Here is a 15,766-nt window from a genome sequence, read left to right as displayed (position 1 = left end):
TGATTTCGGAGCTTTCGGAACTGGATTTTTTATTTCAAGAAGTGTCCCGCGCACCTAATAAATTGCAACTTTCGACACAAATACTCCAGAAGGTTGTATTTTTTGGATCACAAAATGATCAAGGGTCGGTTCTCAATTTAAATTATCTGAAAGGGTATCTTCACTTGTGAGAGCGTTAGAGCTGCCACCGTGGGCTTATTATTCAATCGACGTTCACCAAAAAATTCTTCTGACAGAGTAATAAATGTAGGAAAGTGTTTTTGGCTGGCTGCAGTACGTTCTATAGAATTGTGCATTTTTCCTCTGCACCTCAAGAAATTAAAAGAGATTCGTTCAGTTTAAAAACGATGTAAAAATGGAGCTTACTCTTTTGGAAAATGTGGGGAAAAATATCACGTCACGATTAAAACACGGATGAATGAACAATTTCCAAGTGAAAATGTCACCCTATAATGAATAAAGATCAGCCCTTTGATTATAATCGTAAATTATCGGCACCATAAAATGCAAATGTTTGCCAAAAATAACACAAAGCCACTTCATTGTAAGCTTTTTTATATTCTTCTTAAATGTACGAGGGTGGTTCACCGTTTATTGTCCCTGGAGAGCGTTAATTGACAGAAGACAAATAGTTTATTTATTGACAGAACGTATGTGAGATTTGATTGGTGCCTCTTAAGAACTAGACAGTCACCTGTTCAGTGCAATTTTTCTTTTTTTAAATATGTACTAGTGTTGCTAATACTGTTTCCACCACAAAAAACAATTCCACCTCTTACTCCCACCTCGAAGAATTTTTTTCTTCCTTTTCACCACCCTGCCCCTCCACCCACCACCCTTCACCTCCTCGCAACACCCTTGTCTCGAAATGCAACCCCCTTTCATCCTCGTCAAAATTTTCTCTTGTTGCCGACCGAATTATCCTTTGTGTACAAACTCGATTTTCTTCGTTACGAGGGTTTATAAACGATCCCTGTTTGCTTATTTAAACGTCGCCCTTTTAATCAATCTTTTTATCTCGTCGAGAACACCGACGCCGCCGTTGTCGAGTTTGCACCATTTAATACTCCGCCGCCGACATATCTCTCTTAATAAACGTTGAAATTTTTTTTAATCGCCCACCCTTCACACCTCACTTTACCCCCTCTCGACATCTGGGTACTTTTCGTTTCGCACCAAACGTCACTCGAGCGACGACGTTCAGTCTGCGGTTCGCGTCAATCGTCTCGACGAAACACCCAAGGACTGGGACAACACTTCGCCTAGTAATTTCGCGCAACTCTGCAACTTCATCTGATACCGAACCTTGAAATTCACGCATCCGGAGACAATTCCAGCGTCGACACTTTTTCTCCTACATCTATTTCACGTGACTCGTACGGACCCCAAGAGTCAGCTCAAGCGACTGGTCTTTCCTCGAATAGTTGTTTGTGTGGAGAAAATAGTAAAGTAAACTTCCCGATGAGTGTGAAGAGACGAAACAAAGCATCGAACCGTCGCATCTGCGACACTTTGAAGAAATCCACAAACATCTGTCGCTGCAGTGATTCGCGGTACACCTGGACCTGAGCCAAAAACACTCAAATCGGGATGACTCGCCTGAGAAAAATCTGTTTATAAAACACGATTACCTTTCCAGATCGGAGGAAAATGAGGCGTTGTGAAATCGATCAATCAGACCTCTGCTTAAAAAGACGTTCTCGATTCGATTCCCACCAGTGTTGTTCGTGACCACAATTATTCAGCGAATTTAAGGAACAATATTAAGATTCGAAGCAGATTTTTGGCTGCTGACTCACATCCACCTCTATTAATTTTTTTTTGTTCTCGTATTAAACCAAAGAATTTGTGTGCGGTTCAGCGTACTCTCGAACCTTGAGGCTGGCGAGTTTTTGCGACGGATGTTAAAAAATTTGACAGGTGCTAAGAAGAAACCAACACAGGACGGAAAAACGTGAGAAGAGCATCATCAGAAAAAAATTTAATTTGTCTGTTTTGTTGTTGCGTGGAGTGGACGCCGAGCCTGACAAAAATACATAAATATTCTAAAATAAAAGACCAGAGTTGTTTATTGAGTCTTGGATCAAGGCAAGATGCCATTACACATTATTTCCACAAACCAAGCATAAGTATTCAGGCTAATAATTTTTCTCTTGTGGTAAGTCATTCCAAGCATGCTTGATACTTCCCTCCAAATCTTAGTGCGCAAAACCGACCAACAACTGTCTGCCAGTCAATTTTTTTCCAAAACCAGTATCAAACACACTTGGACAAACTTACTGCAACCAGATGTGTAGTATCACGCTGGTAGCTCGAATCAGAAGTTAACAGAGCAACTGCTGTCATACTCATAACTTCCAAAGACCAAACTTTCGCGTCTAGTGTTTGATTAGAAAATTAAATTAATTAAATGAGCACGAGGGGGTCAATGAATCTTGTTTGTTCTTTCTGGGGAAAAAGAGATAATTACAAGAAACTTAAATAACTTTGCGAGACGTTTTAGTGGGAATCATCGAGGACAAACAAAAAAAAATAACTAGCTGATATTCGGTGTGGTCCTGGTGACCGTAAATATTTAAAAGAAGTATAAGAAGTTCGGACAGAATTGGAACACAAAATAGAAAATGGAAACGGAATGAAGTCCAAATAGAAATGAGACAATATGGGACTGTCGAAGTGTGAAAATGAGTCTTGCAAAAATGTTCGCTGTCAAATGGGAATATTTTTGGGAATGTTTTGGCGAAAGATACCTTCATGTGAGTACCCAAGTGCAACAGTGCGGTGCAAAGTGATGCCTAGTCCAAATATCTTTCGATGTTTTTTACGCAACTACTCTTGTTCCATTTAGCTCTTTCTCACATCGTCACATTCGCCATTATTTCCGTACCGGAGAAGAGACGCAAAAGATAAAACAAACACAGAACAGTTGCGGAGAGGAGAAGAAAACGAGGAAAGGACACAACGGACACGTTACGACATTCACCTTTGAGATAAGCTCGTCGTGGTTGGCGAGATGGGCCCGGCAGTGTATGCACGAGTAGGTGCGGTGGCATTGTGGCAGGTAGGCCTGGAACGTCTTCACCATGGTGCTGTTGCTGCTGCTTGTGGCGGCGGTGGTGCTGCTGGTGCTGCTGCTGGCTGCGACGGCAGGCCATGCGGAGCTGTCACACCTACGACGTCAACAGAAAAAAAGCAATCGATTAGAGGGGCGGCTGGACTGAAGGCCGCAACGCTAATTCTAGCATCGAATCCGTCCCCGGGAGCACGCGACGCGATCACGACATCCCGATTTACCAGTTGGCCGTGAGGAACGAGGAACAGCAGGGGTCCCGGTGGCGGTCCCTGGGGCGGGCCGCGACTCCGTCCATCGAGATCCACCGCCAACGACTGGCACCTGTGCTCGTCCACCATCGATTCATTCCGTTTTCCAAGCGGAACGTCGCCACTCGATGACGGTCGAAAAACGTCAACCCCCGATCGAATTTAATTAGTGCGAGCGCATCCCGCCCCGCCGCCCCTTCAATTAACGAAATGCAGCGCGGAAAATTTTCCTTTTCGTGCACCGCCAACCCGTCCGGGCACGACGACCGCGACTTTTCCCGTTGCGGTCGCGCCTCAAGGTTGGGCGACAAAAATCGGTGGACGTTGCTCGCTATCTGGCACCGGAAGCGGTCGTTGTCTTGGGGGAAGGGTGCGAACGAGAGTGTTTTGGGTGTAGCACGAGGAAACGTCGATAGAGCGGTCGCCGTGCCAGACCGAGTGTGTGAACGTTTGTTCTGGATGGGCTTTGTTGTTCGTTGGAGGGAACCAGACGGTGCATCTCTGGCTGGAAGAGGTCGTGACCGGGGCTGGTGCAGCTCGGGTTGAAGTGTCAAGGAGAAGAGTCACGCTGATTAACCCATTAAGAGCGTTAATGTGCTTTGTTCGTTGATGAAGTCTAAACAACAGGCGCGGAACAAAGTGTCGCGGTGGAATCGAGCGACATAAGATCCCGAGCCAGAATTTAATTAAATTTGCGACTTATCACTGGACGCAGTTTTAGAATTTTAGAACTTCCATTCAGAAATCTAAATTAAGAATAAATCGTTTTGCAGTCTCCCCAACAAAAAAAAACCTCAATTTATGACAATGCAAAATTTTTGAAATCTGGACAAACCAACAATCGGAGGCTGAACTTGAGAGCAACGAAACGTCTTTCTACAATTTACATTTCAGGCATTGTAATTGTGACGATTTTTACATCTTTACTGAAAGCTGAAAATCGACAAAATTTTTGGACTGATATCACCGGAGTCTGACTCTTTTTGTGGAACCGTACGCGAAACGAGCACTACGTGTCCCAAAAACAGGCACAAAAAATGTTGTGTACACCTTGACCGCTAAATCCTTTAACATCCTCGAGATTGTCTTGCCTCGGCCGCAAGCGGCCTCGGCGACAATTTTTCTCGGTACATTAAAGAATGATTTCGCGGCCTTGATACACAATAGTATATTAAAAAACAAGTTTCATAAGACCAGTCTTGAAGCACGAATTCAAGTTTAAAAAACGAGTGTCGTAGCCACAAGTTATTTTAAAGAATGAGTGCTTCAAGGTCTTATGAAACGAATTTTTTAATACTATGTATTTTTTGTAATTTGTCCTTTTCAAGCCGTTTTTAAATACAAATGTTTACTTTAGTCGATTTAGAGATCTTTATGGCGGCTGGTAATGTCTTAATTTTAAAAGTAAACATTTGATCTGTCACAAAACACGAATATGGAAGATAATCAAGATAATCTTGCATGTACGCTCCTTGAAATACGTGAAATTGCTAAAAATACGGTCAAATTTTTCCAGTGGACCCTTCCTATTCTTGACACATTTTCTAATTTAAACTGACATGCATGACAAAATAATTCCGTATCAAGCTTTGCCAACCTAAAAATTTTCGTAAAATGTTCCGTGAATTAATGGCTATAATGACATCGGAGATGATGACGTCGCGTTCGTTAATATGTCTATTAGAGAATCAAAATGGAGGCAAATTACAAAAATAACTATTATAAAACCCAAATTTTGGTTCTGTTCTTGTGAACAACAAATAGGTAGACTTTGGTGCAGTTTTTATTCTGGTTCAAAAACTACAGCACACACAGATAATATTATCTTTGGTGTTGAAAACATTTCTCTCATCGCATTAACAAAATCTTCGTGCGAAGAAAGCAAGAACATCAAATTTAAGCGTTTCTTCCTTCCCACCATTCGTTTCAGTCTCAAAGGAAGACCAATTCTTCCAGATATGATCCTGTTTTGTTTTTCGAACTTGACGTAAGCTTTAAAATTTTATTGGGTTTTCTGGATCTAGGTTATGTTTCTTCTGACGATCTCGATTTCCATCAAGATCACTCTTGTCGGTTTCAACAACGATAAAGAAATTCCAAACGAGTTTTCCCGAAGAAAATCTTCACCCAGGACTGACCCTTGTGAGAATGAGACTAGATGGAAGATATGGTAAAAAAGCTTTGTATATGTATTTTGTTTTATTCCAAAGTGATTACCAAAAACAACTGTAATTCGCGTTGTATTTTTTTTTCTAAATAAATATTTGTTTGTCTATTATTTATTTCCCTGTCCGTAGTAATTTTTCATTTTCATCATCTTCAATTTTTTGGTGTTTCTTCCAATTTCAAAACGGCGTTGAAATAAACAACTGCCTCCTGTTTCATTTTCGCTTCTTTCCGTATCTCTCACATTTTCCGCTCATTTCCTTTTTTACTTCCATATTTGATTTCTTTTTTCTCCACAGGGTCATTATAAATAATTGTCCCATCACAGTAGGCGTAGTTGAATGTGCCGCAAACCTCATAACATGAGCAAGACTAGTATCGGCGATAGGTGGCGCTACCGGCGGTAGTGAAAATCTGTCTACTAGTTTGTCTAACGTTGCGAGGCTGGCGGCACATCCAAAATTTGTGTGGGTTTTCAACGCCAGCTGCGATGGGACAATCATTTATAATGACCCTGTACTTCTCTCCATTTAACTTTACATTTTTCAATTCCTTCTAACACTCTTGAGAGAACAACACAAACTACTCTGCCATATCCCTCCTCAATCTACCATTTCTTATACAGTTTGTAGCATCCCAACAATTAACCCCAATTCTTTGTTTACACATTCCTCCACCAATGAACGCCCCTCGAACTCCACCAACCACATCTCCCGAATCTTCCCGATCGTAATCTCCAATTCCCAGTCGCGACTCGTTTAGTCGCAACGTTAAGACACTTGGAATGAAGTCGGTCGACCTCGAATTCCGACTCCGCTCGGTCCCGCCAACTCCAAAAAATAAAATCACTACAACCGCACCACCTCCCGTTTCATCCGGTGATGCTTCAAACCCGGACGCTCATTTTTATGGCGGTTTTGCGGACGTATCTGTCCATCCCCGGAGCCGTAAATCCTTTACGGCGATCCTTCCTCCCCTTCAAGCAAAATATTCAATAGTCACGGCCGACTAGACCCGACACATGAAAATTTATTAATTCGTCCGTTTTCCTCCAGGAAAATTGGTACGCGACGACTGTCGTGACATGCGTCGGTACGAGGTGATCTTTTGAATAACAATCGGAATTTTGCCCGAACGGAAGTCGATTTGTCTTGGCCAGACTCCGCAGAATATCATGTCTGGGACGTGGATCCTGCAGGAAAAAAATTCCGACCTGAAAAATTGTAACTCGACTAGGAGAGACTGCGATATTTTCAACGGAGCCTCGTTTTATTTTCTTTAGGCCCATTTAGAAGCACCGTCGTGCAAGAAGGAGAAAAATGGCACCTCTCTCTGGAATAGCGTCCTGGAGGATCCCGCGCTTGTCTGGACTGGAAAAATTTATCTCGAATTTAAAAACACGCAACTGTGACGTCCAAGCGTTTTATTGTGTAAGAAACGATCCTTTCCAAAATCGATGGGGAAAAAATCTGGAGCAAATAAATTCCGATTCCAATTTCGATTTTTCCACCGATCGAAACGCGTGAATGCGGAGCAAAACATTTAAATTTTCCGGAAGCAGTGGAGCCAGTTCTAAGTTTAAATGCGATTGATTTCGAAACGTTCCGACGCGATTCACATGTTTGCCAAATGGACACTTTACAATCAATACAGAAAATGAAAATAGTCAAAGATTCTACCTACCCTTTACAAACATTACCGCATGATGCTAGGCCCAAAACAACCTGCAATATTTTAAGGTTAGAACGCACAGTCATCAAATAGTGTGGGCAATTGGGTGAAGCAAAACCAAAACAGAAACGGTGATCGAAAACAACAAAATAAACCAGGTAAGCGCATTCAAACAAAGCAATCGGGTGGAAAACGTCTCGGGGGGGTTGATCCTTCGGGAGTTGGCGATCGACACCGTTTGGGGGTGCGGTGGAGGTGACGATCATCGTCTTGCGCTGGTACATATAGGTTTGGGGCCAGGACCGGTTCGGCACTAGCGTAAATTTTTTAAAAAATATCAATCAGATTTTTTTAATTTTTTGAATTTGAACAAATTGCAAAAACTTTTCGGTCTCAATCTAGTCCAACCAATTCACAATTTCTCGGACTCACTTTTCGTCCTGAGCCGTCCCTGCCCCCTGATCAAACAGCTGTCACGACACAACAATTGGTCAAGTCGTCACAGAACCATTGAACATCATTTACGGTCGTCGCTGCGCGTAAACGCTCCGATTTGCGCGTGTCCTCGCTTCGTCCTTGCACCGGATCCTGCCGTCCTGTCACAGCTCTCCCCGACCACCCCCACGACGGTAAAAAAAAACCGCCGACATAATCACCCTCCCGGATAACTTATTCACGACGCACCGAAAACCGTGACCGGTTCAAGACAACGACGAAAAGGGGGCGACCCCGCGGTCACGAAAAATTGGGGTCGTCAAACCGACAAAATAATAATTTATATTATTCGGGGTCGTTCACACGTTCCGGCAAATTGACGGAAACGGAAGTTCAAGGCCGTGCGAGATCCGACACCGGAGTCTCATCAATTGGCGTCACGCGAGGACGCGCGTCCAAGGACGACGATAAGAATAGATATTAGTGTGCGCCGCCCCCGGAAAGACGTTCCGTTGTGTTCTAACTGTAACCCAATGCCGAGGGTCGTGTCGTGTTCTTGTCTCGGCTTCCATCAACCCGTTTCTGTTGCGACGGAATTCCGGGGGATTGCGAAAATTCACGACTTGGTCGAAGGTTTTTGAGTTGTGATGGGCGGCGTTGCGAGATCTGGTAATTGCGAAGATAAATGAGCAGCGTTCCAACAATTGATCTTCAAATGGCGTTCAATTCATTGGACTTAATTCGCTGTTGTTCTGCGCCGACAAGTTTCAATTCTCGGTTCGATTCGATTTTAAATTGGATATTTTTCATGTAAATGTAAAAAAAGAATGTAGGTATATTTTTGTAAATTGTGTCAAATATTAAAATTTTGAAATCTAAAAGAAATCAGTTTTCTGAGAAATGTTTAAAAATAATAATAATAATAATAATAATTTAGATAAAATAAAATTAACAACAGTAGTGGATATAACTGCACTATTACTTGATAGTATTATCCGTAATAGTGTATGTACTACGGCAAAATTGCTGTGCCGCCGGGTGGAGGTGGGATACGAAAAAAATTTAGATAAAATAAAATTAACAACAGTAGTGGATACTCGAAAGTGAATACTTCCAAGTTCCAAGGAGCGTATCCGCGACTTTTGACACAGCCTGTATATCATTCAGAATAGGTCTTTTTGTGGTTCGTCCAGTTGGCGACCTCGACTTCACCTTGGTCTTCAATCTCTGGGCTTAGCACAAAAAGACTCACTTCTACTCTTAATGATAAATCTACTATTTTGGAATCCACCCCAATGCAAACTGAGCATGTGACGACAGGTCTTAAATAACAAGACCTTAAAAGGGGAATTACCAAGTACGAAAAATTTAATATGTATGTGTATATTTGCGTAAAACATTTGTACGTCAAGCAACGCTTAAACTATAAAAATTTAATTATTCCACTTTCATAAAAAGATACGTTCAATTTAAATAACGCCGTGGAAAAATTCAACGACGTTAAAAATAGTAACTAATAAATATAAATTTTTAATGTGGCCGGGTCGTTCTCCACACCAATTACCATCGTACACTGTAAATTGTGGAATAATTTGAAAAAAACATATTGAATGCAAATATGTATTTAAACTGTTTCGTCGACATCTCAGAGAACACGCACGGCACAAAAAATTAAATCAAAACGGGATAAATTAAAACGAAAAATAGAATAATAATAATAACGAATATTTTAAGAGTATTTTTTCGAATTTGCGTCTCTAATAGGTCCATTATTGTATTCAAGTTGGAGTCGTTTATGACTATCTATTAAAGCACTCGTGGTTTAATGGATCCCAAAGAAAATTTTATCAATATTTCAGTGTATTATTGTCATTTACACCAAAAAACTTCCAATATTAACGTTAAAACTCGACTTCTTAACATCTGTTGCAGATCCGTTACCTTAAATTACCAATTAATACAAAATTCCCTAGAATTTGAAAATTTAATTTTTTTATTTAAAAAAGAACATAAAAAACTCGTTTTATAAGGGTATTGGCGCACTCGTCCCATAGAAAACTCCCCTACGGCTCGTTTTCTACATCTGGGACTCGTGCGCCAGTATTTATAACCAGTTCTCGATAATCATGTCGGTAATGACACTCAGTGTTAGGACAAAATAGTACCGGACAGTCGACCAGTACAACTTTGCGTAATCCCTCGCTGGCACATAAACACGATTCAGCTGGTTTGCTTGTTATTTAAAGCGAACCAGCTGAATCGTGTTTATATGTGAACGGGGTATTACGCAAAGTTGTACTGGTCGACTTGTCCGGGACTATTCTCTCCTAAGACTGGTAATCACCAATTAATTCGGCCTGAATGCCGTGTTATCAGGTGTCTCGAGGGTGGAAAAAAATGATTGAGAGGTAAGAGAGAGATAAGAGAAGAGGTTCAATTCGACAGCAAGAACGAACAAGGATCACGATATTCATTTGTATATTTATTTTTGTACGTTTGGGGACAGAAAAGAGACGAAAAATTGGCCAACTCGACGATAACAGAAACAACCTGGAAGGTCGTCGTTTCTAGGACAGAATCGGAAAACCGAATAAAACTATGATTCAGCACCGTAAACAACAGTTCTCTAGGAAAAACTTTCCCCGTCGCCCACTCGTTCCTAGGCTTCGATCCTGGCGGCACGACCTCCGACCTTCTCCCGGCGAAGAAGCCGCCGAACTAATCGGAAACGCTGACGGTTTCGGGGGGCTTCCAGGTCCGCAACACACGGATACATGTCGGGACGCAACTAGTGTCTGTTTATATAATATCGATCGTCGGTCGCAGTCGAGACTCCGTAATTTAATGTCTGGGAAGAGTTCCGGGGCCAGACACCGCGTTCGGGGAAAAAAGGGAAACCGTCGGCTTTTTGTCAGGAGCCAGACGCGATGTAATCCCGACAGGCTGAAACCGTCGCGCTCGATTCGAACATTTAATGGCCGAAGACCAGACCGATGTCGTCGCCTCCGCGGACGAAGAAAAAAAATTTACGACCGCGAACGCTCTTTCACGCAGAGGAAAATCACCGAGCGGTGGCGACCTGGCACCATTGCACCGTCGCGGTTTTATTACCCTGCAAAAGTGCAACCAGCGGACGCGATACCGACCGGATTCGGTGCCGATCGCGTCGGCGTGTACGCGAAAAAAATCAACCGACAGTTTTGGGAGAAAAACCGGATGCACGCGAATGTCAAAACAACTGGAAAAGTGCTGGTGCATCAGTTTTGTAAACATTTAATGAGTACGGTCAAAAACAAAGCGCAAATAAATGTCCCAGTTTATTTGTAACGCACACATTTGCTTAATTGGCAATTTCCCGTTTCGGATAATTGATTTCGACTGAATGACGAAGGAAGTACACCACAGGTTGATTATTATTATTGGTTGTTGGGATTCAGGTTGCTTCGGGAAGAGAATTGAAGCATTGGAGGAGAACTGAATTATGTGCGAATTAAGAGGAGACAATTTTTCTGTGCTAGTCTGTTGTGGTGAATTGTTGGGCGGGTAAAAATAAACAAATTAAAAATTGGCGGAGGCGCCGGGTCTAGAGTAAACAAAAAAGGGGACGTAGTGCAAGTGACAGAAATAGCGAGTGAAGTTGCTTAATTCAAAAGACTATAAAACAAGAGATCGATAACAACCTGGAGTTCAAGGCTCTCAACCTTGATAAAACGTTACGTTTTCAGCAGTGAACAATATTTTTTTTTTAATCGCCAACAAGGAAAAAATATTGTTGGCCAATACTCGACGACAACACTTTAATAATCGATAATGATGTAGCAACGAGAGACTTTTATCTATTTTGCCCGCAGAAGAACTTATTTGCTTTGAATCGGAAACTCTGTGATCTGCTCTTTTTGGTTAAAAAATCAAATGTTCGGACGTCGCTTGAAAATAATTGCAGACAGACAAAAACAAACCATGTGCGAAGAATTATTCACTTCCAGAAGCGAGTGACATCCTTTAAGAGGAAAGAAGGGAGCCTGGCTAAAAGCGCGGTAAAAGCGACGAAAGAGAACTGGAGGTGGTGTGTTCTGTGTCACAAAGAGAAAAATTCATCGCTGAGAAGCAATTTGACGCGAAGCCAGGGGTGGTGGATTTGACAAGTGATTTTAATGAAGAAAAGAGAGAATTAATTGGGGCGACATTATTGTAATGCGTATTAAAGCGACGCATTTTCAATACGATAAACCGTAGAGAAAGAAAATGCGCTGAGCTTAGAGCAACAAATAAATAGATACTTGTGAGTGTGGAATTATGGAAACAATTTGGCAGTCGGTGAGAAACGAAAGTTGATTCGTAGATTGATGCGTACGGTTGCTATTGTCAAATTAAAAGTAGATCAGACCTGTCAACACGAAAACACGTTAAAAAACGAATTTATGTAAGAACCTTGACTGGACAAGTTACAAGTCGATCCGTCTCGTGACACTTTTGTACTGTACGAGTCAATCCACGACGTGGCTTTTGTTTTTCAAGTTTGCAGGATAGAAAAGGCGAATCGTGAATTCTTTCGCGTCCGGATCGAATCGAGCGTCTCGTCTCGTCGAAATCCACTTCCAGTCGGGACGACGAATTAATTTACACTTTATGCACACATTTACCTAATTAGCAATTTCCTAGGACGACTAATTGATTTCGGAGTATTGCGTAGTAGTACATTGACTACCGTTCGCGCTCGATTACGCCAACACTGAATTAACGCTAAGCGTTTTACAAGGCAAACAATTAAACAAGATGGAAAGGGCAGGAGGAAAAACGCGAAATGCCGTCGAAGCACGAGGGAGTAACGCTCCCGAGATAAACTTCGACGATTTAACGAGGACATCTTGGAGAAACGACGCGACGGACAAAAGCGAATCGTCGGGGGTGGAGGAGAAGCGTCCTTCGGAGCGGAAGAACTGCATTATGGAGTAAAACAGCTCGCGTGATCGACCACCTCTATCGATCTCAATTTTCAAATGCATTTATTATTCAAGGCACTAACTGATCGTTTTACCTGAATAAATGAAATAGAAAATAAAAGAAGCTGAAATTGTGTTGGGCAAGTCTGGCGGAAGTGGCGGAGACGCCGGGTCTGACGGACTAATGGCGTCTGGACTCGGTCGGCACTTATCCCAAAATTTATAATTTACAGCCAATTACTTAGCAACAAAAATTAATTAGAGTAGTAGAGATTATGTATCTTTGGAATTATTTGAGATTCTATCTGCGCTCACACGTGGACAATTAATTAATTAACAAAACAAAAGGCAAGATCGTAATCAAAAGAACAGCTCATGTCTGGACCACAACGACATTTGCCTCCTCGCCTATATAAAGGAGAAATATTTTGAAGGGCGTCAGTTTGCAATCAAGCCTAGACTAAATCGCAGAAAAAATGAAAATTACTATTTTGGTGGTGGTTGCCGTCAGTACCTTGTCGTACTGTTGGGCAAAAACCGAAATCCTGTCTGACGAATTCATCGAGTCCATCAACCAGAAACGGTCGACGTGGGTGGCCCGTCGAAACTTCCCTGAAGACACACCGATCGAAGAGCTGAGACGTCTAAATGGAGCCATCGAGGACCCCCACTACAAGAGCCAGCTCAAACTGAAGGTACACAAAGTAAACGCCTCTGAAATCCCCGACACTTTCGACGGAAGAACGTACTGGCCGCAGTGCGAATCCTTGAAGACCATCCGCAACCAAGGAGGGTGCGGTTCTTGCTGGGTAAGACAAGCTCCAACGGTGATAACGATACTAACACTAGATTCAGGCGTTCAGTACGGTCGAACCCATGACCGACAGACTCTGCATCGCCACAAACGGCACAGTCAAATTCGAGTTCTCTGCCGAAGATTTGTTGTCGTGTTGCACCGATTGTGGAAAGGGTTGCCAGGGCGGCGCCCCCTCCAAGGCTTGGGCCTACTGGAAGAGCTCGGGCATCGCTTCGGGGGGCGACTACCAGTCCCAACAAGTAAGTTCCGCTTGAAATGGTACCGAAAATATGTAAAAAAACTTCTTGTAGGGCTGCCAACCCTATGCCAAATCAGCTTTCATTGACGGCAAAACTCCAGCATGCGCCAACACTTGCCTCAACACCGACTACAAGACACCCTACCAGCAAGACAAACACTTCGGTATCGACCACTATGCCATCGCCAAGAAAGATGTCCTGCAGATCCAGACAGAAATCCTCACCAACGGACCCGTCTCAGCCATGTTCGGCGTCTACGACGACTTTTACAACTACTACTCAGGTACTTCGCCAATTGGAGCTTTTCGTTCTTAATAACTTTTCTTCCAGGTGTTTATCAACATTTAAGTGGGAACAGATCTGGTAATCATGGTGTCAAAATCTTGGGATGGGGTACGGAAGATGGTACTCCTTACTGGCTGGTGGCCAACTCCTGGGGGACCAACTGGGCCGGTTTGGGTGGATTCTTCAAGATTCTGAGAGGGAAAAATTCCGCAGGAATCGAGTTAAATGTCATGGGAGGAACTCCAAAAGTGTAATCTTTCGATTGTAGATATTATCACAGATTAATCGAAAAAATTAATAAATAATAACTTGGCCATTTTTCTTAATTCATGAATGATGAGTGATGTCAATGAGCACAATCCTTATCTTACTTATCGTAATCGCATCATTGTTGTTTAACTTAAACTTAAAAATCCAAAATTGCGCAGACACCGGGTCTGAAAGACTAACGCAATCTGGTCTTGGTCGCTCCGTCATCCCTAAATTTATCACCAAAATAATAATCATAATCAAAAGTATAACTATTTCTCAACCACAACACCACAACTATCATTTGCCTCGTTGCCTATACAGAATGATTTTTGAAGGTTGTGCAGATATTTTAACCAGAGGTTAAAACAAGGCAAAATAACCCAACTTGCCTTATACAAACGTTAATGGTTTACAAGAAAATCGACGAGATCACTTTGTTTGGGAAACGCTGAAAAATTTCAAATTTGGCGGGCAGTTTTAACGTACGACCAAACTAAAATATCAAGTTTTTCTTCCATTCGAGGTTATGTTTGGTTTGGTCAATTTTGGATAAAATTTGTAAAATGATGAAGGATAATAAAATAGTGCCACCAACTTATTCACAAAAGAACAAAGGCTTAAACAATAAAGTGAAAGAACTGTAATTGCGTATAAAAATATAAAATGAAACATTAAAGAAGTTACTCAAAATGCCTGCCATCGTTTGCAATGCGAGGTTCAGTACGACGTGTCCAAGAAAACCGAACTCGATTCAGAATACCTTTGTTTCCACGAGTTTTCTGAGCGGCGTTTCGAATGTAATGATCCACAAGGTGACTTTCAACAATCCCAAACCACACGTTAATTAAAATGACTGCTGGAAGTGACGCTCTTGGATTTCGTGAGGAATGTCTTCTTCTGTAACTAAAACGCGATCTTCTCGTTGGCGGCCAAGATGACGCTTATTCATTTTGAAACGCCCGAAATCGCGAAGATGCTGTGCAACGTTGGCAAAGGTTCGTGCATTGTAAAGTATCCTTTGAGGCAACTTTCCATTGTAGATTTGCCGCGCTAAAGTCCATGTAATACCCCAAGTCAGTAGAATTATAGCATATATTTTTAATTATAAAATTCATGTACATGATCGTATGTTATGCATAATATACATAAAACAACACGATTAAATTAATCTAGCAGTGACACGTATTTTTTTAGTAGTTTTCCGTTTCATCCAAAATTCTTACGTTAGACAAGGATATTTTACTGCCTTGGGGTATTACATGGACTTTAGCTCTGAATGTTCGCCATAGATCAAAAACTACATCGGTTTTCTCTAGGTTGGTGAAAGACATTTGTGATTTAAATTGAGGTTAAGATTGATGTTCTTGTCAAAATGACTTAATTTTGAATTAAATGAACACAAGTCTACTATGATTTATTTTTGACCCAATTTTCCATAAAATTCAGTGGCTCCCAATTTTTTTTTAACTTTGGGCCCCTTTTTCCCGAAAAATATCAACATTTGTATAAGGCATCGATGGCTCAATCGTTACCTTTTGTGGGGTTCTACCACAGGTTAAAATATCTGCACAACCTTCGAAGTCACTCTGTACAAAGACGAAATATTTTGAAAGGCGTCAGTTTGCAATCAAGACTAA

At 41.8% G+C, this 15,766-nt stretch overlaps 2 protein-coding genes across 3 annotated transcripts in view; one reads left to right on the top strand and one right to left on the bottom strand.

Annotated features, from left to right (window-relative positions):
* Positions 1–15,766, bottom strand: part of Ypel (Yippee-like) — a 51,239-nt gene that overhangs the window by 7,529 nt on the left and 27,944 nt on the right. The window contains exons 2-3 of one of the 2 annotated variants that reach the window (XM_069058476.1): positions 7,171–7,211; positions 2,984–3,170 (exon numbers count right to left, since the gene is read on the bottom strand). In XM_069058476.1, the coding sequence (XP_068914577.1) occupies positions 2,984–3,170; positions 7,171–7,211 (228 nt within the window). The remainder of the gene's footprint in view (positions 1–2,983; positions 3,171–7,170; positions 7,212–15,766) is intronic. The other variant, XM_069058477.1, reaches the window with a different exon arrangement.
* LOC138138494 (cathepsin B-like cysteine proteinase 4) lies at positions 9,914–14,191 on the top strand. The gene is made up of 4 exons (XM_069058473.1): positions 9,914–13,345; positions 13,392–13,592; positions 13,644–13,875; positions 13,923–14,191. Exons 1-4 carry the CDS (start codon positions 13,013–13,015, stop codon positions 14,129–14,131), a joined length of 975 nt encoding a protein of 324 aa, XP_068914574.1. The 5' UTR covers positions 9,914–13,012; the 3' UTR covers positions 14,132–14,191.

This window comes from Tenebrio molitor, chromosome 9 (assembly GCF_963966145.1).
Source record: "Tenebrio molitor chromosome 9, icTenMoli1.1, whole genome shotgun sequence".
NCBI classification, from domain to species: domain Eukaryota; kingdom Metazoa; phylum Arthropoda; class Insecta; order Coleoptera; family Tenebrionidae; genus Tenebrio; species Tenebrio molitor.
Note: the sequence above shows the minus strand (reverse complement) of the source record. Positions and strands in the feature narration are given on the sequence as shown.